This window comes from Ceratotherium simum, chromosome 37, assembly GCF_057802395.1.
Source record: "Ceratotherium simum simum isolate JZ-2026a chromosome 37, ASM5780239v1, whole genome shotgun sequence".
Lineage (NCBI taxonomy): Eukaryota > Metazoa > Chordata > Mammalia > Perissodactyla > Rhinocerotidae > Ceratotherium > Ceratotherium simum.
The window spans coordinates 6,025,318-6,051,179 of record NC_141936.1 but is presented as its reverse complement, the minus strand read 5'-3'; the positions used below and the strand labels follow the sequence as shown (position 1 = coordinate 6,051,179).

Below are 25,862 nucleotides of genomic sequence, written 5' to 3'. Positions count from 1 at the left end.
CAATCGAATCATGTTCATTCCAGTTCCTGGACAATTAATCTTTTTAAAATAGAAATTATTTGTTCTTTCAAACAATATTCCTTAAAATTGTGCTAATTATGCTCTGTTTTTCATTTAAAAATTTTTTTCATGTCTAGAAGCATGGATAATTAATGTACTGGCGTAAAAGTCCTACTAGTAAATGTATGTGACATGTGTCGTGTGGCTAGAACACAATATGACGTTGGTGTCAGTTATGCATATTTCAACCTGTTGTAGTAAGCCTGCCTTCTTCCTTCCAGCAAATAGGTTAACTACTATTTTCCTTTGTTAATTTTTGCAATAATAATTTTATGTTTTTCCCTAATGATGAAACATTACATTTTACAAAAGTGAAAAATGCAGAGAAGCTATTTGCTTTAAAAAAAAAGAAAAAAAAAAAAACAAACTCCTACACTAAAGTTTTAGTTTTGGGGGTGCATACCCTTCCAGTTTGTGTATCTGTGTTCTTATTTATTTCCAAAAATTGGATTATATCATAACTGACTTTAACTATAAGTTAAGTTTCCATTCTATCTAAAAGCAGTTCAGAAGTTTGAAACAACCTCTGTGACTAGTGGTAGGGGATTGGTTAAATTATGGTGACCCCAAAAGGAGATACCATGTAGCCACGAAAATGTCGCTTTCTATGCAATAACTTGGAAAGATGTTTGTGTAAATACTAGGTGTCACTGTCCTGTGAACTGGCTTCAGCACCACTCTCATGTGACCCCAGGGCCTTTTCACGTGCTGTGCTTGGGAACTTCTCCCCATACACGTTGCCTCCTTGCCTTTATGTCCCATCGGATACCACCTTGTCCATGAGGCCTTTGTGACACCCCATTTAAAATTGCCCACAGCCCTCTTCCCTGCTCTTTCTCCATAACACCTACCACCTTCTAACAGGCTTTGTAATTTGCTCACTGATTTTATTATCTGTCATCATCCCCCCCGAGAGTTTAAGCTGCTTAAAGGTGAGGACTCCGTCTAGTTCACCTGTATTCCCAAGGCCCAGAACAGGGTGTGCCTCCGCCAATATCCACCCAGTGAACATTCCGTCGGGCTTTATATAATGGTATGAACAGCTCAATGTTGTTATTTACCACGTGGCGGCCCTGGCTGCAGCACTTTATATACATTGCTCACTAAACCTACCGGGCAAGCCTGTGAGGTGGTACTGGTCTCCTCCTTTTTAAATGAGAAAACTAAGTCTTCGAGACTTGGAATAACTTGCCCCCGGTCACGCAGCTGGCGAGGACCAGGTGTGTGATGCACGGATGTCCGTCCACACTGGGGCGGGGCCCCCTGTGTGCCCACCTGCATACGTGTGTGTAAAAGCCAACTGAACACAACGAGTGAGGGAGTTATTCCAGATTTTAACGGTTTTCCCTGGTTCTCTTTTCAACTTTCAGCAATGCATACACATTATTCATGTGAAAATGTTTCTAATAAAGTTATTTTCCAATATGAATTCTGTAGTTAGCACACAAATTGAGAGGTGAACATTGGAGAATTTCCCTTTGCACTTTGCTGTGGGTGTATTCAGCTTCAAACTTGATCCAAAACACAAGAGCAGCGAGACTTGCTTTGTGATAAAAGAAAGTGGCCCTTGACTGAGGGGGAAGGAACCAAGACGGGCCGGGAGGAGCAAAGGGGGGCGTTTCAGGCTTTGGGGGGTGAGGGCAGCGGTGGGAGAGCCAGGACCTGAGAGGACAAATAGAGACCGGGGTCAGACCAGAGTCAGGACACCTGGGTTCCTGCCTCCATTGCCACTTGCCACACCATGCAGAAAATTACGGAGATAAGAAAGACCCAGTTCAGTTCAGGGCAACCAGGCAAAATGCTGGTGGAGCTCTGCAGAGCCTGTCCCATCTACCAGAAAACAGACATCATGCCAATAGTAAGTGGAATTATTCACAGACGTGAAGTGGCTACAGTGGGATGAGTCACAACTTAGAGCTTCATTCTATTGAGCAATTTTTTTTTTTTTTTTGGTGAGGAAGATTGGCCCTGAGCTAACATCTGTGCCAATGTTCCTCTATTTTGTTTATGGGATGCTGCCACAACACGGCTTGATGAGTGGCATGTAGGTCTGCCCCCAGGATCCGAACCTAAGAACCCTGGGCTGCCGGAGCAGAGCGCTCAAACTTAACTACTATGCCACCAGCCCCGCCCTTTGAGCAAATTTTAATGTTTAATAGTCAGTGAATATTCTCGTGTGCCTGAATCCACTTTTGCCCAGCCCTTCTCCCTTACCCGTGCAAGCAGAGCTTGAATAAATGGGCTTATCTTTGAAAAGCACCAGATGTGAAGTCACATATAGACAGGCCCCTACTTTTGTATGTAATTTCATTTATAATTTTTTCCTGGAAACATGTATTCAAGTTGAATTTGTAAGAATTGTAGCTATACCACCTCAAAAGGGGGTGGGGACGGGGCTGTGCTTTCCCGAAGGAGCTAGAAAATACTATGACGTTCCTAACGATGCCTCATCTGAGCCTAGTCTGCCTGTGTCTCCATATCATCATCTCGTTCTTTCTTCACAATTAAACAGATCCACTTAAATCCCCCGAGTATCCAAGCCTGTGTGGATTTACCACTTTGGGCATGCCTAGTGGATTCCTTTTCTGCGCCCATTTTGCATGTTAAGTTTATAAGCACCACGCTCTTTTCACTAATACCACCGTCTTCTTTTTTCTGTTTTCCACTCATCCTCATAGAATAAAAGCACATTCCTCAAGTCGCCCTGGCTGCATAAACACCCTGGCAGAGGCCAGCTAGCCCCAGCGCTGCATCTCCCCAGCCTGTGGGTGTTCTTATCCCTCAGACAGCGGCAGGTCAAAGGTCAGAGTCTCTGTTCATGCAGAATGGAAAGATCTGCCAGCAAAGAAGGACACCTTCACCTGTGAAAAACTGTGCTGAGATCTAGACTCAGACAACCAACTTGACTTCATGGAAGAAAATCCATACGCCCATTTCTTCCTTTTCTGTGGCAGAGCCAGGGAATCAGAGAGGACACTAAAAATAGTAATGAGGCTGTTCCCAGGAGCTCTTCACTGCTGGGAAAGGGAGAGCGAGGGGTTTGCTAGTAAAGCCAGTCGGGATGGACACACGTCCACGCTGGAGTCTGAGACGTGAAAGATGGGGGAATGTGTCTAACCTGGGTTATCGCCCCAGCGGGCCTGCATAAACGGGAGGAGGAGACCTTTCCAGTGTTACGCCCGGAGTACCTGGAAAGCCCTCCCTCCCGGTGGGGACTCGGAGTTTCCTTCACCCCAGCAAGCGATAGAATCCCAGGGACGAGCAGAGACAGCTAGCCGGTCCCGGGCAGGCCTGTGCTGTAGGACATCACAGGTGTGTGGGCAGGAACAATTGGCGAGCGTGTATTCAAGAGGAATTTAGGAGTCCTCGGGAACCTTCCGCGGGGATGGGGGGAGAAGAGGAAAAGAAATGTATTCTGAGGATTGGGGGCTGGCACAGCCGCAGGGCCAGGGAGGAGGCTGCATCCTGGTTGGGGAGGCTGGTGGGTAGTCGCTTCTTTGAACCTCACCCCAGGGGATCAAAGGCAGGCAGTAGGGAAGAATGGGAATGAGCGATGCTTTGATGAACAGCACGCTGCACATCCACTTCTCGAGCTGGGGCCGCTGCACCCTTCGCTGACCCCTCCGTCAGCCACAGGGGGCTGGGCTTCTGCTTAAGGAAAAAGAGAAAAATGTCAGTTATTATGTTTGGGAACACAATCTTATCTTTCATTTTATTTTACAGCAATTTCCCCGAAGATCAACCATAGTGTCCGATTGAACTATATTGACAAAATTTTAGCTGTGATAAAGAAAATGATTTAAACTCACAGCAAATCCAACTCAGGATCTACAAACACTGTATTGTATTGTGTTTATTTTATTTTTGCCAGGACAAAGCCCAAATTCTAAGACAGCAGTAGAAGTAATACGATAAAACTGTTGTAGTACAAATGACGTCAGTTTTTTTTTAAAGAATGTTCTAGAATTAATGCTGAATTACTAACTGCTTTTTGTCAGAAGTAAAGTTAATCTTAGCTTTAAACACCATCATTAATTTTTAGAGATGACACTCTGATTTCTCATTTTTGTGGAAAAGACGAAATAAGAGCGACTTGTTTGGCCAATATTATCGAACTATTGAAAAAGGCTGTACCTTAAACAACAGTTCAGAAATGGAAATGATCTTTGGTCCACAGTTTTGAATCAAGTTATTATTCATGGTGTCTTCAACCGTGGGGTTATCTGTGGAGACAGTTATCCCAAGTATACTATTTGACAGATTTCTCAGGCAAGTTAAAATTATCTGTCATGTTACAAACTTTTCCAGCATTTACCAGTCTCGGATGTGTTTACTAACTTGCAACTGATATGAGGTCGTCATGAGATTCAGTCGCATAGAACACAAAAATTTAGGGCAGATTTTCAGAGGGGCTTTTCCATTTTTGTGAAACCTCTTACTTGCCCAAAGTTTAATAGTCATAATTATTAGATTTCCTTTGCACTTTGTTCTTTTTATCATTTTTGGAAATGATTGCAGTGTGGGATTAGGATTGTGGTGACCGTATGTTAATAGCTATGCTGGGAAGCAGGCATAAACTGGGATTGCCCCAGGCAAAGCAGAATGAATGTCACTCTAGTTAAGGTGATTCCTGTAAATACCCTTAGATGTAGCCTTTGGTTGTCACAGGTACCATCCATGGCAATCACTTGTTTTATGCCAGGACAGAATCAATGATAGCCTCATATCCTAGAGCCTCAGATCGGAATCTTGGGCTTCAGATGCATCACACCGGGCCAGCCTGCTGGTCCCTTCATGGACTGGGCAGTTTTTACCCTATCAAAACTTAGAGCTAGAGGGCTGGCCCGATGGCATAGTGGTTAAGTTCATGTGCTCTGCTTCGGCGGCCCAGGGTTCGCGGGTTCAGATCCTGGGCGCAGACCTACACCGCTCATCATCCATGCTGTGCGACAACCCACATACAAAATAGGGGAAGATTGGCACAGATGTTAGCTCAGGGCCAATCTTCCTCACTAAAAGAAAAATAATAATAATAACTTAGAGCCTGCCAAAGTAGGAAACTGTCAGGCTCTTTTCTAAGGAGAAATCTTAACTACAGATTTTGGGTGGACACAAAACAGTCCACTCTGATCTACTCATTTGCCATCTAGTTTGGGGAACCTTCTGTCATCCTACCTGCTACATATACGTGACCTGGTAAATATTTTAAATACAGTTTTTTAGTAGTGTAGTCAAAAGCGAAAAGTCATTAGCCTCATCTTCTGATTAACGCCGCTCCAGACTGATTCTAATATTTAATGTACAGATGACCTTAATGTCTCAACTTCTTCATTCAAATGAATTGCTGCAGCTGTGCTCACCTGCCAGTAGTTAGAGGCATGAGTGGGCTGATAATATCTAGTTTTCAGGCAGAGGAAGTTAGAGGTTAAGCTCAGCCTTGGAATCTACATAAAATGTGTAGTGCAGTCATTAGTCTTTAGCGGCAAGTTAGCAAAATTCTATAACAGCAGGAAAGAGAAATATTCTCTTTTCAGTGGCTGTTAAAGAGAACATCTCACACTTAGAAAAAAAAATTCTTAGGGCAAATCTTCACATTTAAATATGGGGACTTTTTTTCTATATTTTTCTCAAAAATGTTTATTTTGTTAAAAAGTTATACAGGTACAAAACAGATACCCGAGGCAGCTCATGATGCAAATTTAGGTACATGTGTTTTGAGTACCTCATGTCAATATGTAGCAATATAGAATTATAATTGGATTAATCTGTTAAGTTTTTGAGCTGTTAATTGTACCCCTTTTTTAAACTCGTAATATCTTTTTGTTTTGTTCGCTGCTATTTCCCCCGGGGCCCAAAACAGTGCGCCCCATAGAGCAGGCAGTGGGTGGTTATTTGTCAAATCAGTAAATATCTGGTGTCTGCACAGACACACACACACACACACACACACACACACATGCTCCCTGGATGTGTAGTCAAGGTCATGCTCCTTTAAGTGATGAGCTTCATCACCTGTGGTCCTGAGTGATTGCAGGTTGCCCTCCTCTAGTTCCAGGGCTTTCCATGGGAGACCACCGTGGATGGATTACCAATGGAACCCAACCCTTCAAAGCTTCCCCATGGGCTGAGTGGCTCGAGGAGCAAGGAAGTCCCACTCAGTAACCTCAAGCCCATTGACTGGGCCGATTGTTAGGGCCCAGGTGTGGCGGAAAGGAATGGACTTTCTGAGACCTAGGGGCCTCTCTTTCAAGTGGCCGGCCTTCTGTTTGAGGCACTTGATACCACGGTGCTGTCACTCACCTCTCTGGCTGGCGTGCCACCCACCATCAATAAAGGCTTGGGAACCACAAGGGTCCCCTTTCATAATCAACCCTCCTGTCCCACGGTTTAGGAGACAGTAGTGAAATCACATAGAAGAAGAAGTTTTTTAAGTATTATTTTAAATGTTGACAAGATAACATTTCTATGACAGCAAATTAGCATTTGTCCAAACAACAAAAAAACAACACTGTTGTCTTCAAACATAACAAAATGTTACATGTGATGCCCAAGGGAAATCGAGATCTCTTTAAAAAGAAGATATAATTTATCATCTTCATATGGTAATAATTTATTCTCCAAAGTGCTCAAGATTGTAAGGATATTTAGTACAGATTTTTCAGCTAGCATTTAAATGTACAATTATAGATACACTGGATTTTGGCTTCCTCCAACATTCGAAGACTTTACTCAAATTTATGTTCTTTTCACTGTACTACAATTTGCATCTTGACACATTCTTTTTTTGAAAAACCTTTTTGTTGAGCACATATTTTTGTTATTTGGTACCTACTGGCTCCTAGACACATATAGAGAAGTTAAAAATCAGAGGGACTCTACCACGTAAGAGAAGCCCCCACAGAACCAAAGCATAGCACTCAGAGGTGATGAAAGGGGGCAGTGTTGTGAGGGAGCTGAGAAGAGGGCAGCCTCCTCCACGTGGGGGCCGGGGAGGACTTCACAGTGAAGGTCTCCGGGCCCCCCTGTCCCCCCACTGCAGGACTCAAGCTGTCTCCTGTTGTCACTGTAGTTTGTCCAACTTTAATTGTGACATATCTAAAAGTAAATCTCCAAAGATCCTCTCTAATAGTTATCATGACTTTTCCCCTTAAGTTTATGATCTTTTCTTGCTATCAGTAATGTATGTTTTTTGTGTTGCACTTCAGTGTTGAGAGTCCTTAATTTCTACTTATTGGATGATGATTGTTTAGAAAACCTTGATGGCCCTCTACAGCTGTCTGCATGCTTTTCAGGATGAAGGGAGACCAGAAGCCTGCCCGTGACCCTCTACCCTCTGGGCTTCATCTTTGTCCAGTGCACTTATCATCCCTCTAATGTGTCTGTGTGAGTGAGTGTGTGTGGTGTGTGTGAGTGTCTGTCTATATCGGAGTATGTACATGAGTTGTGTGCGTCTGTGTGTGTGTGTGTGTGTGTGTGTGTGTGTGTGTATTTATTGCTAATATCCCCTCACTAGAATGTAAGCCATTGAGGACAGGAGCTGTGTTTTGTTTACCTCTGTTTCACCTCTAGAAGAGGGCCTGACACTGGTGAGTGAGTCTGTCTGTCTGTCTGTTCGTCTGGCAGTTGGTCTAGACCACACGGAGCACACGGTCGAAGCACTGCATGGTGCTGCCTCCTCTCGGTTTGGTGTGGGACATGACAGGAAGGGAGTATTCAGGATGGCCCTCGGCCTACGCAGCCAGGAAGGTAGGGTTGCCTGTTGACCAAGGTGGAGAACAAGCAGGTTTGGGGTGTGGCTGGCCATGAGCAGGTGTTCAGGAGAGCTATTTTGCCCATTTTACATGAAGAAATTGAGGCTAAGAGAGATGAATTACCCAAAGTCACATGCCAAGTGGCCAGGCTGGGATTTCAAGCTGTCTTTCCAGTTCTGTGGGTCTGCTAGATCCTTTTCATGGAACCCACCTGTGGTTCTCTCCCTGCCTTGCATCTACTTCCTCTTATGCCACTTGATGTTGGCCGTGCTGAGAGCCGAGGACTGCTTCATCAGGAGGTGGGCAGGGTAGGAGCTGAAATGTGAGTTGGCCAACAGACAGTATCCAGGTTTGAAGGACTTGATGGTTTATTTGACCTCACACACTGCTGGTGGGAGACGCATAGAATGTCCAGAAGTAGTATTAGCAGCATGTATCCAGAGTGCCAAAAATACTCGTTTTCTTGGACTCATATATTGAAAACTGCCCTAGTGTAATAATTCCAAATATTAAAAAGATATGCAAAAGTGTTGATTTATGGTCAAAAATTTGAAATCCGTCTAAGCAGTAGGGCAATAATTTAAGCAAACTGAGGCACACTCTACTCTTTATGATGTTAAAAAAAAAAAATGAATCCAATTATTTACCTTTTTGGCATTTGACCCTGGAGCAATGGGGATAATATGTCACAACCAAATTACCTCTTTTTTCAGTCTGGGCTTCTGTATATCAGGTTTTCTTAAAGCTGGGGACACCATTGCTCTACTTTTTTAAACCACATGATATCAGTAAATTAAGAGCAGGGATGTTCCATGAGGAAGCAGCCTTGTGTGTTTCTGGACCTTGAGTAGAACAAACTGACTGAACATAATCAGGACCCTGGACAGAGCCCTCCCTGGACTTGGCTAACTAACGCCTGCCTTCTCTTCCTCAGACAGGACACCTTCTTGTGCTGCGGTCAGTAATTTGACTCCATGTGACTTGCAATAAAAACAGCTAAGTTTCTAAAGATGGGAAATTTACGTTTTCAAAGAAGAATCATACCTTTAATTAACTTGCCTATTTAATTAAGTTTTCTTCTAGACATGCTCCGCCTTTCCCCATCCTTCTCAGCCAGTGGAGCCTCCTACTGAAACATAATCTCTTTGTAATTTAGCAGCTATAAGCACCAAACTTGAGAAGTGGTTGTGGCTGATTATGTAAAAAGAGATGAGGCTGGAGAGAAACAGGAGTCTCTTGAAATGATTTCATTCCCACCTAACAGTACTGCTCAGAGCCCTTTCCATTTTTCAGAGTATGCTAGATTAATTTAAATTGTGTGCAACTTGCATTCAGCTGAATATCAGCTAGAGAACAGTTTGATTTTTGACACTTAAATATAAAATCCTGACTTGTACATCCTAACACATTCCTTCCTGGCATGTTCCCACACTGACTTCCTCAGGTTTCTGCCTCACTAGACCACACTACGTGTTCTTTGTTTCATCTCTCAAAATCAGGTGATGGTACTCTGTGCAAGCTGGCCATCAGGCATGAGGAAAAGCTAAAGGGACTTCAGGATGCCATTCCAAAGCCTACCATAGTGGGCAAGAAGGGGGAGATGAAAAGATGATGATGGTGCAAAGGAAACGGTGTGTGTCAAGAGGTCAGAGTAGAGAAATGTGATTCGGGAGGGGGACGATGTAAAATTGAGAGGAGGAGCAAGGGTGTTCCACCCATGGGCATGTGCTCTGCTCTGTGGGACGGACAGGAAGCTGGGACAACTCCCTCGGAGAAGGACAGAAGATTCCAGGGTCCGTTGGTTTGAGGCATAGAACCAGGTCTTGGCAGGTGGCTGGAGGCCCAGGCAGCCACATCACCCCCTCAAACTCAACTTCGTGTCCCAAGTCTTGAGAACAGCCTTTTGCTTAAATTTCTGAGTGTCCCCAGGCCCCCTCCTGATCCTCCGCTCTGACACCATCCCGGCATCTTGCTAGACTTGTCCAGTTGACTTTTTTGTCATCCTCATTTGATTGCTTTGTAGCATTTAACACAATGACTGCTCTCTTTTTTTAAAAAAACAGCTTCCTGGAGATAGAACTCACATCACATACCCTTCACCCATTTAAAGTATACAATCAATAGTTTTAGTATATTCACAGATATGTGCACCATCACCACAGTCATTTTTAGAACATTTCATTGCCTCAAAAAGAAACCCTATACCCTGGGGCTGGCCTGGTGGTGTAGTGGTTAAGTTCACACGCTACACTTTGGTGGTCCTGGGTTCGTGGGTTTGGATCCTAGGCATGGAACTACACACTGCTCATCAAGCCATGCTCTGGCGGCGTCCCATATACAAAATAGAGGAAGATTGGCACAGATATTAGCTCAGGGACAATCATCCTCAAGCAAAAAGAGGAAGATTGGCAAGAGATGTTAGCTCAGGGCCAATCTTCCTCACCAAAAAAAAAAGGAAGGAAACCCTGTACCCTAATTCGTGATCAAAACTTGTGCTTTTTTTTTAAGGCTTTACAAACATATTTCAGTAAGTTAATGGCTTCATGTAAATGAAGATCAAATTTCCTAAATTCTAGTTGATTCGGCTTCATTTACAGAGACATCTTGGTGGAGTTGAACATGGCCAGGTAGGAAACACTCTCCCCCAGATTTTCTCTCCGTTCTAGCCCCCTCATTGTCATCCTTTCCCCCCACTTTTGTGACTCAAGCCGGCACTGTGTTGTCTCTTCCTTTCCCCCAATACCTGTCATCTTCCTCAACCCCCTATTGTGTCCCCGCTGCCCCTTCCTCTGACACCGCACACCTCTGTGTGAGCACCGTATGCGGCAAAGGGGAACCGGACAATGTGCACGTCTCTGAAACATCTTCAGAGATTGGGATTCAAGTAAACCTCCTCCTGTTGAAAGCTCCCGTCAAAGGGACTGTGAGAAGGGGCGAGGTTTTGAACTTCACTTCACACTCACCTTTTAACAGAGGCCGGGATGTTGTGATTTCCTTGGATGGCAGAGGTGGCCTGTTCTTTATTTACCAGCCTGCACATCTCTCTGAGCTTTACAGAGAACAGAGCCCTTATTCAAGACCCAAATGAGCTTTATATTCCCAGCCGTGTTTCAAAGGAAACGGGTTTTAATTTATTAGCTCCTACAGTGACTTCATCTTGAATTTTCAGAATGGTCTTAGCAGCCCTCAACTGATCCACACTCACCTACCGGCACTAATAGCCCTGTCTTTGATCATTTTGAATTCTTTTAATACCAAAAAAGAAAGATTTTTAGCAATAAATTATTCCTAATAGTGCCCAATGAGTAAGTTAGAGCATATGAGAAAGCAGAAAAGAGAGGAGGGCTAATGTGCATACACTGGTCCTTTTCCTTTTTTCTTAGAGGTGCATGCTTCTTATGAATATAGCATCTTAAAGCATTTTGTATCTTTAATCAACACCTAGGAAATTAACAGCCAGCCTTTAGGACCGTTAGCAGCTCCTCCAGACAGTGTGAGTGGCTCCCCGAGCAAATGCTTGGTGTCCCCTCTCCAAATCAAGCCCACCAAGGAAGAGTGGTGGGAGGTGTCCCTCCGGAGGGTCCACCACTCCCTGAAATACAGACTCCAGAGTCTGGACAAGGGCCTGGCGTCTGACCTTGGTGGAGGCTGGGGATGCACATCAGGAGGGCCAACAGAAGTAGTCATAGCAATAATAGTTGTTGCAGTCATAACACTTGCAAGGATGCAGCGCTCCTTTCCAGCACGGTGCAGAAGGACACCTCCCCCTGCAGATACATTTCGAGACCCTTGGGAGCAGCGGGGCCATGGGAAGCACACGCACACGGAGCCCCCCCCCCCCCCGGTCTATTTGAATATCAGCCAGGATATCAAAACCCTGTCCGCACACCTGGCAGCGACGGCTCTCACCGAGGCAAGCTCCCTGCAACAGTTCATCAAAAATGGCCTAGCTAATGATCGGCTGGGCAGATAATCGGAGGAGAGTTAATTGTAAGGTTCGATATGGCATCTTGTCAGCAGAGATAAGTTGTCACGTTTTCCACTTGAGCTGAAACTAAATGATTGTAAAATAAGTTATGAGTGTCCTTGGGCCTGTCTGCCGGAATGATAGCTAAGAATACATTCCTGGCCCATCAGTCTCAAGCAGGCTGCTTGATATTTATGCGAACGGAATGTTATTTTATTTCCCCTCTAGTCATGCTTGTCACCTCCCAGTGAAAAGTGAAGCTGCCTCTTGGACTCATACTTCATGTACCGAAGCCCAGAGAGCCTGCAGATTGTTATCATTATTGCTTGTATTATATATTTTTTGGGGTGTGCATTGAACATTGATGCCCGATTGGGAAGAACTAATGGCCAACATTGAGCGCGCAGGATGGCGGCGGACTGGCCCATCCCGGCTCAGCGCCACACGTCCCAGGGACTCCGAGTCCCTCCGTCAGCGCTGGTTTAGATGTGGCGTAATGAGGCGCTTGCTTTTTTAATTTGGCGTGCCTTTTTTCTCTTCGCCTCTCCCCTCCCGTGTTTAACGCTGTCGACAGTCATCGTCTGTCCCAGTGCCCAGTAATTGATACAAAATAAAATGCATGATTTGTATTCAGTCGGGAGGAGCGGATTGCGTTCCGTGGGCTGCGGCTGGAGCTCATTTACAGCGTCTGAGGCCGGGCTTTCGGGGCCTCCTCACTTTGAGGGATACCTTGTCAGGCTGGAGGAGTCGTCGGAAATGGGAAAGCACAGCATGGAAGCCTGGGACGCTTTGATTGCTCATATTTTAAACCAGGGGAATGTTAAACAACTTCTCTCAAAGGGGAGTTCTTAAGACCTGGAAGCCAGGGGCGTTAATATACCGGCACCGGGGTTTGGTACCCAGTTAACTAGAAACCGAAGCTTTCTCCACGTACCCCCACCCCACGCCCCCACCCCCAGCCTGGAGAACAGGCGGTACCTGCGGAGTCCTGTCTCCTGCCACGGCCTCCCTGACCATAGGCCCGCCCCTCCCCGACCTCTGTCATCATTCGCCACCGTGCTCACCTTCTCTGTGGCACAGTGGGGGCTCCCTTGAGTTGTTGCTCCCCCAGCCAGGCCTTCTCACAGACATGCCACCTGGTCCTGGCACCTGGAGCCTCCTCTTGCTGGAGGAGCACTTCTTGCATTGGCAGCTGCCTGTCCTCACCCAGCTGTCCACTCCTGAGTGGTACCTGCTCCCCATGACCGCACCGTGGAGCATCTGGTTTCCCGGGTACTTGTATGCCTGCCCCCTTAGCCCACCCACCGCAGACGCCCGACCTCTGAGTGGTGACAGCGCCGCCACTTGCCCTTCCTCCAGCAGGAAAGTTGGAGTGAAATTCCCGGGGCCTGGGCTGTAGAGTGTTGGCACGCTGACGTGGGCAGGGAGGAGACAGTGGAGAGGGATGGGGGCTCCACCCGCACCTGCAGGATGGCCTGGGAAGTCACTGCCCAGCTTGCTGTCTCTGAACTGGGACAAGGACGGTTCTCTGGGTGGGACCTCGGCCCTGTGAGCAGCACACCAGGCAGTGGACAGGAGTGCTTCGTGGACTCTGAGGAGCTTTGTGCACGTCACTTACTTTATTCATACTTCTCCTTGTCTGAGAAAGAATTGATGGGGCTTACAACTGCCAAGCCTGCTTTCTGCTTTCATAATTGTGGTTGTTGCTCTCTCTATTACTGTGTGACAACCTTGTGTCATCCTAAAAGCTCGCCTCCCTCCCTCACTTCCTCCAATGGCCAGGTCAGGGCTCACGCTTCGCATTTTCTGTTCTCCCCACCCCTCCTTGCCCCGCTCCTGGGCCTTCTCCTGACTCAGTGGCACTTTGGTCTCCCTGTTACTCTCATTCTCCGGGTCCCGATGGCCCCAGCAGAGGTCCCAGAGTCACATCCCTATTGCTCAAGGGATGCCCTAGGGCCGGTGTGGCTGTGCTCATCCTGGTGAAGGTGGACGTGCACACAATTCCTCACCTTGCTTCTCTCTGCATGGAGGCGGCCTTGGGTTACGTATGTTTATACGTGTGCTCCCTGTAGATGTGACTCCTCCTCTTCATCCTCTGTTGAGTAGCATCGCCCAAGAAAAATCGTCTTCCATGAAGGCGTCAAGCAAGAAACGAGATAGGCATTCTTTCACTCATTAGAAATTGGCTCCATGGGGACAGGGATGTTTGCCCTTTTTCTCTGAGCATCCCAGGTGCTGGGACAGAGCTGGTTCACAGGGCAGAGTGCTCATGAAGTGTGTGTGGTGAATATAAGTCATCTTTTAAGGGAGATGTTTTCGCAGTGTAAATAGACTTTATTCATGGTCTTCATTGCTCACCTAAAAAGGTTCTAAACCATTGGAAACTTATGGCTGTGGTTTGATGCAGAAGCACACTTGTGGTTACTTTCAAAACAAAGTCGCAAAGTTGGTAGCACTTTCCTATTATACACCGAAAAGCAATGCCATCCACCTTGTGAGCACCTCTTAAAGACAGATCAACTCTTTATAAGATGTTATAACACAAAAACTCATGGGGCCCCCATTATTCATCCTGAATGTGTCTCAGGCTGTGTTCTGGTGGTGAGGTTGAACAGAAGCCCTGCCTTCATAAGGCTTATGCTCTCTCAGGGAAGGTGTCCAGGGAACAAGGAAACAAACGCACGGGGGATGTAGTGTCACCACTTGGTGAGGCCACCTCGCAACGAGGAAGGGAGGGGCTGGACATGAGGCAGCCATGGGCAATGGCCAGAATGGGGAGCCCACCTTGGGGCTCCCTCCTTTGGCTTCTAGGACCCCAGCTTCCTAGTTTCCCCCCTACCTGGCTAGCCTAACGCCTTACTGTGGCTTCCCGGCAAAGGAGGGAGCAATGAACTGTGTGGGGTGCTGCTGAGACCGACACCATCCCACTGGGACTTGTCCGCTGATGAGGCTGTGGGGGCACGGGTGGCATCAGCAAGGGCATGGCAGCGGCTGGGGCTGCAAGCGGGCCTGGAATGGGGTCAGGCGGGGACAGCTGTGACCAGGCACAGGCGCCAAGGAGGGGAAGGGTCTGGGGGAGTTTCGCTTTAAAGAGGAGCAGAAATGAGATGGAAGCCGGGTGAGGGCATGGGCTTGGGGGGCTTTGTTAGAGATGGGAGATGATACAGTCATGCAGCACCTCAGATGAGGCCAGAGAGGATGTGATTGCTGGAGGCAAAGTCACTCCTAAGCAGACGGGCGGGCACAATCCAGTTCACAGGGGAGGGGCAGCTGTCACCAGGCGGGGCAAGGGAGGCCCAGAGTCCATGGGGACCAGGATGGGGATGGGAAGGGGGTGCTCTCTTCTGATGGCTGCTCTGTTTTGTTTTCTCCTTCAGTGAAATGAGAAGTGAGGTCCTCAGGGGGGTGGAGTGAGGTGTAGGATGTTTGAGGAGGGTGGAGAAGGTGTAACTTGGCCTCTTGGAGAGCAGGGAATGGATTAACTCCAGGAGTGTAGTGGATTGAAGGGCAGGCTAGAGGTCAGTGCCCTTCAATCCACTACAGCTTTGGAGTCATAAAAATGAAAGAGGCCGGTTGGCTAGGCACCGTGGTCCTCCAGCTGGGCCTGAGTACAGGCACAGAGCAGGTGGAGGGTGGAAATTATCAGTCAAGGTGCCGTGTCCCCATCAGGAAAGGTGGAGGAGAAGGTGTCAAGGGCAGAACCAGAGCTGCACGTGACGTCGTCCCCACAAGGTAAGGAGAGAAATGGGGCGAGAAGCCGATTTCAGTCAGCGAAGACCAGATGGGGTCAAGAGGTTGCCCTAGGAGTGTGGGTCCTGGTGTAAGTGTGCTGGCGTGTGCACGGGGTGTGGGAGGTGAAAATAAGACCCAGGAGAGCCAGTTCCTGCTGGTGGCAGGCCTAGGTTAGGGCCATGAGAGAGGATGCTGAGGCAGAGGGGGGGAAGGAGCTTCTTGCGGTCGAGGCAGAGGCCCGAGAGGCCAGGACCTGGAGAGAGGACCTGGAGAGAGCACCTAGGAGGAGCTGGATGTCATCACAAGTGGGGACGGGTTAGCCGCTGCTGAAATAGTCAGGGAACGAAGGGGCGGGACCTGGGGGTCAGTGGGCAGTGAGCGGGATCGCGGAGGGCATAAGCTTCAGAGGGGCTGGGGCTTGAGGGAAGAGGAGCGGGCTGCAAGCAGCAGGGAGATTGCCTAGCCCACCTGTGTGCTTTGTGGTGCGTGGAGGTGGGGTTAACAGTGCCGGCACCTGGGAGGTGTGTCCCCAGGGGAGGGCCAGGTTAGTGCCAGGTGACTCGAGCATTCTGAGAAGGTTACTGGTGTGAGGGAGTTTGCACTGACAGACCGTAATTCCAGAGCAGGAGTTTGAGAGGTTGATGAAGAATAGAAGAGCAATTCTGATTCTGCAGGTTTCTTGCTGTTGGCATTTTAGACCAGACAGTTCTTTGTGGTGAGGGCTGTCCTGTGTGTTGTAGGATATTTTTCAGCATCTCTGGCTTCTACCTACTCGATGCCTGTAGCGGCTCCACCCCTCTCAGTCTGATAACCAAAAATGTCTCCAGACATCGCCAGATGTTCCCTGGGCAGGGGTTCCCGCTTGTGAGCCAGGGGATTAGTGGGGATAGATGGACTGGCCTTGAAGGATGCCCGAGGACAAGAAGGCTGTAAAGGTGCTGAGGGGCTTGGCTCTGATGGTGCCTTAGGGAAAGGAGGGTGTCATAACTTGTGAGTATTTCCTTCTTAAGATTGCCACCTAGCTACTTGCTTCAAGTGAGTGAGGAATTTTTCCCTGAACTACACATATTCCTAGATTCTCAGAAAACTTGGAAATGAGATTACCATGTCACTGTCAATTACTTTGGAAAAAGTTTTCTGCAGCTGGAAGGGAGGGAGGTATCTAGAAACAGACGTCACTTTGGTTTCCAGAAAGGTGAATTCTGAGCCATACACTGGTGAGTTTAAGGACTATCTCAGTAGGATTCTGAATTAGATTATTAAAGGAGTATTTTGTATGTACATAGAAAAGAAAATTTAATTGTGATTTAATTGAACAGAGATAGTTCATTAAGGAGAAAAAATATTAAATGGATATCCTTTTATTGTATTAAATTGTCAAAAATATGTGTAAGTTTGGTACCCATCTAACCTTCAACAAAGTATTTGACAAGATTGTTGCGTAGTTTCTTTATAGGCAAGTTCAAAGGTATATGAGCTGGATGCAAAGACAGTATGACGTATCTGGGTCTTGTTCAGGGATCACTCTTAATAGCTTCCAGATGTGGATTGGCGAATCTGAAGATCTGAGGCTCTATCTTGACCCCACCCTGTTAAATATCTTTGTCATTGACTTGGATGGATATACAAAGGTGCGTGCTTAGAATAGCTAAGACAGTTGTGAAGGATAACAAAGTGTGGGGACTTGCCCTGCCATATAAGGTACCAAGATAACTTAGAGAGCCATAACACAAATGGATGAAGAGAGTATTGGAAAAGAATAGAGAGCCCAGAAACAGAGCCACCACACCTATATGGAAGCCGTTAAATGACTATATAGCTTATGTGTATATTCTGAGTCTCTTAAAAAGCGATATTGGGGGGCCGGCCCCGTGGCTTGGTGGTTAAGTGCGCGCGCTCCGATGCTGGTGGCCCGGGTTCGGATCCCGGGCGCACACTGAGGCACCACTTCTCCGTCCATCCTGAGGCCGAGTCCCACATACAGCAACTAGAAGGATGTGCAGCTATGACATACAACTATCTACTGGGGCTTTGGAGGGAAAAAATAAATAAAAAATAAAATCTTTAAAAAAAAAAAAAAAAAAAAAGCGATATTGGTACACGCCTTAAGAACCGCTGGATAATGGAAGAGACCCAAGGATGTTTATGTTATAATGGTGCAGCCACTGTATGCTCAGCATTGTACAGCTCACTGGGGGGGAAAAAGAGCATGCAAGTTAGCTCCAGATAACTGACAGCCGAGTGCAGAAAGCCCCAACTTTAGGATCAGTAGGAGTTCAGAGATGTGAAATATTAGTTTGGGAGAGAACGTTACACCAATAGAGTGACATAAGGATTAAGACGCATAGTTGGGAGTGAACATGGTGCAGTGAATTGAGTGGACACCTCAGGGTACAGAGCGACATAATAAAACCCCAGCCCTGCTACAGTGGAGGGCAGTTGTCTTGGCCTGTTCTCCTTATCTGCCTTCATGATTAGAGTTCAGCTCAATGAGGACAGGCATGGTCATTGTGACCACTGTTTTCCCATGGCCTGCCACCATGCCTGACACAGGGTGGGTTATTAACACTTAATAGTCAGAGAGGAGGGGGCCAGAGTGTGAAGACTTTTGAAACCTGGGCAGAAAATATTTGAAATGAACAAAAATATTGATTGTAAGGTTTCAGCACCAAATAACATGTATAAGAGTTGCTTTAGGATCAGCTAACGATCTCTTGGACCCCTTAGCAACATCAGGCATCTTCTGAACCCTCTGAAATTGTGTGCAAATATTAATTAGACTAGCCCTTTTTTCTGGAATATTTACAGTTTTCATCTGACATTCAGTGGGATCTAGTATTTTTAAAATATGTATAAGAATCACAACTTTTAGGGGATTCATTCTGTAAAAGATGGGGACAACTTAAAAGGTGAAAAGCTAGAAGGAAGGAGACCTCCTGGAATTGGCCATGCAGTCCAAGCCTGGGGGTTTAGGATCAGACCAAGGGTGAGCGTGGCTTAAAGGGAGAGCAGGTGGCAAGTTAGAGAGCAGTGCAAAAAAAGAAACGGTGACTTGGTGAATAAAGATTCATCTTAGAGTCCTGGCCTCCTCAAGGCAGGTGCCGTGTCTTATTTAAACCTGTATTCCCCCTGAAACTGCCACAGAACCAGCCGACGGGGGCTTAGGACTTCTTGCTGCACCTTGAATAAAGTTACCCAAGAGGATTACCAGATGTCTTGCCTAGGAGGATGGTAGTCTGGTGGAAATGGAAGGGTGTCAGTTTCAGGGGAGGGAGACTTGCAGGACAGTGAATTGTCACATTCCTGCAACTCTTTAAAATGATGAATGGTATTTCTGCAGCATTTTGTGAGCAAGTGTCCACCCACAAAGAGTGGACCTCGTTGACGCAGTCTAAGGGTCTTGTGCCCTCAGGTGCTGCCCAGGTTCTCCTGCAGAAGCTTTGGAGTGTCTCTTCACACCTCTCCCAGGAGGGGCTCCCTGAGGCCTTTCCTCTGCAAGTGATGGGTACATGGGAAGAAAGTTGACCCTTCTCACCGTGCAGGGATGGGCAAGGGATCGCTGGTCTTAGGACATCAGGAAGTTGCATCCTAGGGCATTTTTGGAACCATATATGTATCTAAAAAGATACCATAAGTTGTATATTTTTGTATTTCTCAGTATGCGATAAAATTTTCTAGAACTGCATGAAATGAAACTACTTTAAATTCAGTTTGATTTCAAGTATCTTTATATTTGAAATCATGTTATCCTTCTGCTTAGAACCCTGCAGTGGCTCCCCACTTCCCTCAGAGTAAAGTCAGGGTCCTTACAGTGGCCCGTGAGCCCCCTGGGGCAGAGCTCCTTCCTCTCTCCGATGCCATTCCCTACGAGTCTCTCCCATCCTCACCCGCCCAACCACTCGGCTTCTCTCTGTTTCTGGAACACACCAGGCATGCTTCCCTCTTAGGGCCAGGTTCTGGCTATTTCCTCCTCCTCCAGTCATCCACCTTCTCACTCCTTTCCCACCTTCAAGTCTTGGCTCAAATGTCACCTCAGTGAGACTACCCTGTCCACCCTATTTCAAATGGCAACCCCGCACCCCTGCCACCGCCTCCCCAACTTCTGAGCCTCCACGTGCTCCTTTTCTTTCTCATAACACTTACCACCTACTTCGTAAGTGCCACTAGGACAGGAATCTTCCTCTGTTTTTCTCAATGATAGATCCCAAGCATCTAGAAAAGTGGCTGGCCCACAGTAGGTGCTCAGAAAAATATTAGGTGAATGAATGAAATATATTGCACGGAATTCTCTGTCTCTCAGGTTGCAAAGATGCTGCATCATGAAATAAAGAATTCTTAAGATTTGAGAGGTGTTTGGAAGATGTTTCTCCATCACTTTTTCAGTGTGCTTTTTTGTTCTGGTTGAATTGCGTGTTCATTCGTGGTCCTTTAGCACTATTTTGGTCTTCTCTTCGGTAAAGATAAAAACAGACAAGGGGGCCTGCCCGGTGGCTTAGCGGTTAAGTGCACGTGCTCTGCTGCTGGCGGCCCGGGTTCGGATCCCGGGCGCTCACCGACGCACCGCTTCTCCGGCCATGCTGAGGCCGCGTCCCACATACAACAACTAGAAGGATGTGCAACTATGACATACAACTATCTACTGGGGCTTTGGGGAAGGAAAAAAGGAGGAGGATTGGCAGTAGATGTTAGCTCAGAGCTGGTCTTCCTCAGCAAAAAGAGGAGGATTAGCACAAATGTTAGCTCAGGGCTGCTCTTCCTCACAAAAAAAAAAAAAAAAGATAAAAACAGACAAAATAAAATAAGAGTTTCACTTATAGTGAGTTTTCACGTTTGTGCACTGGTGTTAAATTTTGTAAGTAGCTTCAGTGAAACAAAAATTGGCAGGTCTGCTATATCACCTCCAAATGGGATTGCTGGACATTGGTGAGAGAGAGGAATGGCATGGTTTTTCATTCATGATAAACTGACCTTACAGCCGTATGGAATGCTGGGGTAGAAGAAAGAGAATCTGGAATGCCTTTATCCTGTGCGCACACACAGAGTCACACCCATTTAAGAGGACCTTTTGTATGTATTCCTGAGTGTCTTTATTTCATTCCCAATATATCAAGGTGATTATGGGAAGAGAAATATAAACAAGTAAAAAGTATGAATTCCCTACTTTCCTTTTCCAGAACCTCCGTCATACAAAGTAGAGAACTTGAAATTCTCCAGAGCATAAGGACGATGCAATGGGGCGCCATGTGCAAGGGGCACCATGATCTTTTAACGTGGGATGCTCTGGGCCTCCAGTCCGGCAATTTCATGCTAATGTATTGTTTGCAGGGCACTGTATGATATTGGAGGAACGTTACTTTCATATTTCTGCAAAGTCTGCTTATTTTAAGCGCTTAACCTTTGCGTTCTTTTGCCTTTTCCGGTCCGATGGCAGACACGGGGTTGGGCGACTCAGTGTGCTCCAGCCCGAGCATCTCCAGCACCACCAGCCCCAAGCTCGACCCACCCCCCTCCCCTCACGCCAACAGAAAGAAGCACCGAAGGAAGAAAAGTACCAGCAACTTCAAAGCCGACGGGCTCTCCAGCACCGCTGAAGGTAAGGGCTCCTGGGGACCTGGGAGTGAGAGTCTGCATTTCTGAAAATTAATTTTTATCATTCTAATTTGTGAAATCACACACCCTTTGAAGCACAAATGCACAATAATGCAGGTCACTGAGTGTGCTTTCTGTTTGCAAGGGGGCGCTGGAGGGCCCAGAACCTTCCCATCCCTGCCTGATTCTCAGAGGATTCAACCAGATCAGTAGCTTACCTTTGGGTAGTTGTCTCCTGGTAGAGGGTGATGCTGGTTTCCCCGTCACACATCTGGTCAAGGTCGTTGGTCCTGCCCTCCCTCAGCAACCTGGATCAACAGTGTCCTCTCCAACTGGGGTGTGGCATGTTGTATCACTCTGATAAAGACTGTCACCTCTCCTAATTTAGGAATCTTCTCTGATCTTGGCTCGTCTTAATTCTAGTAAGACAGCTGCCTCAGTTCTGGCTTTCAGCAACATGTAATGATAAATGCCCCTTCTATTGGTGTCCACCGACTCTGTTTTGTGCGCTCTATTAATTTTCGAGTTGTCATAGTTTGTCTTGACTCTCCTTTGACTTGTTGAGTCTTTCGTTTTTATTCTCAGTGATGACTGGATGTCATCTTTCTGAGTGGCTCCTTCAGAGGGATTTACGTTTTTTTATTTCACAGATGCAAGTGGAGATACACATGCACGCACACATACACACATGCACGTTATGGGAGGTAGAATTAATGCAGTTGTAAAAAACAAGTTAAAGAAATACTTCAAAGGAAAATTAAAATTGCAAAACGTTGTGTGACATGAATTATTATTTATGAGACCAATAATAGTAAAAGAGTCTCTTTTCAACAAGGATTCCATGTATGCCAGAACTACCTTTATAATGTATATCCTTTTTTTTCCTCTATTTCTGCCACACTTCTTCTGAATATTCTACTTGTTTGTTCAAAACTGTTAAGTTGCAATGTTAGAGAAAGTGGCCTGTTCCCTCCTACTATCCAAAGATGAGCCTCTAAATCCACAATGCGTGCATTAGCAGGGAAGGAACAGAGTTTATGGTGTGTGTCCTGTGCTGCTTACTGTAATTCTGTGAGCTGGATGGCAGTGTTGTTCCATTTGTGATGAGGAGACTGAGGTTCAGAGTGTCAGGTAGCTTGCTGGGGCTCTCACGGTCGCTGAGCAGGAAAGGGTCTGAAAACCCTTGTTCGTCACCACGTTTCTTACCCTTTGCTTCCCATAGGCTTCCTGCTAACAAGTTTAGCCAATAAAAACTGATTTTCTCCTGTTAGGATAAATGAGGATGATTTAGTTATGTCAGCAGTGGTGAAAAATAGTGATTATGGGTCAAAGCACCCACCCAGACTGACCTTCTCATTGGAAAGGAATTGGCCACAGATGCTGAGCGTTGATGAGACTCCTTCAAACAACCGTTCAGCAAAGGGCACCCGGCCGTGCACATGTGGCCACACCTGACTCTGACAAGAGGTTTGGGGTAAAATCAGGAAGCAGCACAGCCTCTCACCAGGATGGGTAATGTGAGCCACACCTCCTAGGGGGGAGAGTAGGATTTGCTTTAGGGAAAGGCCTCGCATCCATTTCAAAGGTAAACATCTTCTTGTGATGTTTAAACCAATGACTTTCTTCAAAAGCACCACTGAGTAGAAGTTGATGATCAAGTCCACCTATAACTACATTGTACACATTTTAATGATCCCACCCGCCTACTGATATGGTGAAAACTATCTGAACAAGACACAGTAAATTAGAAGCGGTTACATGTTTAATTGGGCTTCTGGTTCAGACCAGTGTCCCAGGTGCCCAGCAGTGAGTTTGAAGGAAGTTTGAGAAGCGACCGTGAGCTTGTTGGATGCCTATGATGATTCCAGTCCACTTCCTGCGTGACTGGGATTGTACTGTGTGCTCTGAGCAATAGCCTATAACAAGGCTGAGACAGATCCTCAATCCAAAAACAACTGTGGACCCTTTTGTTAAAGGGCCTTACCACTGAGGCAGTGACGTGAACAGAGAGACAGACTCCCGTGCATCATAGAAACACTGAACTTAGAAGTCACAACAGCATCTCAAGCATGGGTGATGAGTAACGGTTGACGTGTGTTCAGAAGTTCAACACCAGTGATCAGAGGAGAAACCACTCCTCACTTTCTAGTTAAGAGAATATCATCTCTGTAGTACCAATGACCAGGACGTCTTTCCAATAGAAAATAAGACAATAAGTTCTCTATAAAAAGAAAATGTATCATTTTTCCCTAGGAAAAATTACCTACCCAACTATAAATGAGTCATTTTTGTGAGACACACTGTATTTCATTATATCTAAGACACACATTTTTTTTTCACATTTTAACATCTCTGAAGTCAGAATGCATCCTACCATTAGGTCATTTTAGATTCAATGATATACAATATTTTTTAATACTCTTAACAACTATTAATTCAAAGTATATTGCGTCAGCCATTGAAATTAAGCATTCTGTTCTTGAAATTAAAGCTAGTTGTATATGTTTTATTTTTAGAGGGTAGTGTTTAATTATGAGAAAATATTTCTGTTTCTCTTTCCTGCGAGGATCTATGACTGGTTATTACCAGTGTATTCTCTAATGTCTGACCTCGTGCTGAAGTCACAATTGCAGATATAAAAAGTTCTATAGAGGATGTCTGTAAAATAATTGAATTGTATGGTTTTTGACTTACCCCATTGGAACACATGACTAGATTCAAATCTCTTTAGAGTATAAGAATAATAAAATTTTGTTGAAAGTCAGCTAATTCAGTCAGGGTCCTAAGGAAAACATGGCGCCCTCAAGCTGGGTCATTGAGGGGAGTTTTCCATGGGGAGTGTCTACAGAGGTGTGGGCAGGGTGTGGGAAGAGGTAGAGGGATGGTGCAGAACCCCAGGGGTGTAACGGGGAAAGGAGAGGGCACTTATTAGGACCCAAAGAGAGAGTTGTCTGGGGAAGGCCTCCAGTCAGGAGCTGTGGCCTTCAACAGAGGGACACGTCCAACCTGTGGTGACCTAGAACGTGAGGGAGCCCAGGGGAAGCGCCCTCACCTCACTCTCCTCCCCACCTCTGGTCTCCTGCCCACCCCTCCTTGACCAAACCCAACCAGAAGCCAAAGGGTATGAGGGCTGCTGCTGCTGACGCTGGCCACACAGGTCGGCCTCCAAGAGCAGAGATGGAGAGAAGGTGGAGAGGAATCAGTGGAAGCTGTTTGGCGCTCATGCCTTTCATGGTGCCTCTTACAAATCCCTGGGGAAGTCTGCGCCACTGACCCTTTCATAAATGCAGCAGACCGCATGCCTCTTAAGGGCAAGGGTGTGTACTCTCCACCATTGTCCCCAAGGGCTTGGCCTGAGCCCAGCTGAGGGAGTGGTCAGAGCTTCCCAAATGCACTTCAGTGCCCTTCCTCAGCCAAGCGCGAAAAGGAGCCCACCACACAGTCTTCCTAGACTCCCAGCCAAGTGCAAAGGTTCTGGTGCTGGATATTTCTTACCTTTGTGGCATGCTTGTTCAGAAGGTAAAGGCTAAAACTATTTATCGTCAGTATTTTTGCTGCCTCAAAAACCAGAACCACTCTGTCCACATGGGGGCTCTTGGTGCACCTGATGGACATAAGGATACTCCTTCTGTGAGTTTCTCGCAGCACCAGCTCGCATTTTATTCAATTATAGTAGGTCTTTTCTGCTGAAGAATAATTATTAAATTCTACACCGGACAATAGAAGATGCTGTAACCTAACTTAAGTGGAACCATCATTTTCTTATATTATGACTTAAAATGAATGGAATGAACCTAGTAAATTAGAGGAGCAGAAGCTATGCCAGAAGAATTCCTCATCTTTGTAAATATTTTGAGTTCTGGCGTGGTAACTTGATCAGCTCATGTATGTGATGAGTAATAGAGATGTTTAGATGATCAAACCCATCACTGGGCTTGTATATAATTATTAGTACCATTTAAAGAGTCAAGGGGCCGGCCCTGTGGCTTAGTGGTTAAGTGTGCGCGCTCTGCTACTGGCGGCCCGGTTCGGATCCTGGGCGCGCACTGACGCACCGCTTCTCCGGCCATGCTGAGGCCGCGTCCCACATACAGCAACTAGAAGGATGTGCAGCTATGACATACAACTATCTACTGGGGCTTTGGGAAAAAAAGGAGGAGGATTGGCAATAGATGTTAGCTCAGAGCCGGTCTTCCTCAGCAAAAAGAGGAGGATTAGCATGGATGTTAGCTCAGGGCTGATCTTCCTCACAAAAAATAAATAAATAAATAAACTGTTTAAAAAAATTAATAAATAAAATAAAGAGTCAAAAATTTTAAAGTAATCCAGCCTCGTTCTTATAGCATAGAGGAAGTGTGAGGTACAAGCTAGGGCGGTGAGCTTTCCCTTTGTGATTGTGACTTATGCCATTTGAAGCATAAGCCTTGGAAAGGTGGGTGGATATATGCCTGGTAGTTCCCAGGACTGGTACCTGAGGCTGCTGCCTTTGGGTGGGTGAGGGGTGCTGCTGTGCTCGCCACAAAAGTGCCCCCAGGTATTTCTCCAGCATACTCTGCACTCCCTGGGCATTGGCTGCCCCGTGCCTGGCAGGAACCTCCCCAGGTTTAGATCTGTTCTTTCCATCTATGTAATCTCTAAAAATATGTGAGAAGTTTTCAAATGCTGTGGCCCTTTGTGTAATATTATGCAACTTTGTAATGTTTTTATCCAGGAAAACTAGATTGTTAATTAAGAATGTCAGAAAGAGGACACTTTCCTGTTGA

The 25,862-nt window shown here is 46.3% G+C and overlaps 1 protein-coding gene across 7 annotated transcripts in view; it reads left to right on the top strand.

Moving 5' to 3' along the window:
- The window catches only part of AGAP1 (ArfGAP with GTPase domain, ankyrin repeat and PH domain 1), a 561,603-nt gene that overhangs the window by 407,595 nt on the left and 128,146 nt on the right, over window positions 1-25,862 (top strand). For 6 of the 7 annotated variants that reach the window (XM_004427710.3, XM_004427711.3, XM_087424644.1 and 3 more), the window contains one exon: window positions 20,942-21,103. The exons of the other annotated variant lie outside the window; for it this stretch is intronic. In XM_004427710.3, coding sequence (XP_004427767.1) covers window positions 20,942-21,103 — 162 coding nt within the window. The remainder of the gene's footprint in view (window positions 1-20,941; window positions 21,104-25,862) is intronic. 7 annotated transcript variants of the gene reach the window in all.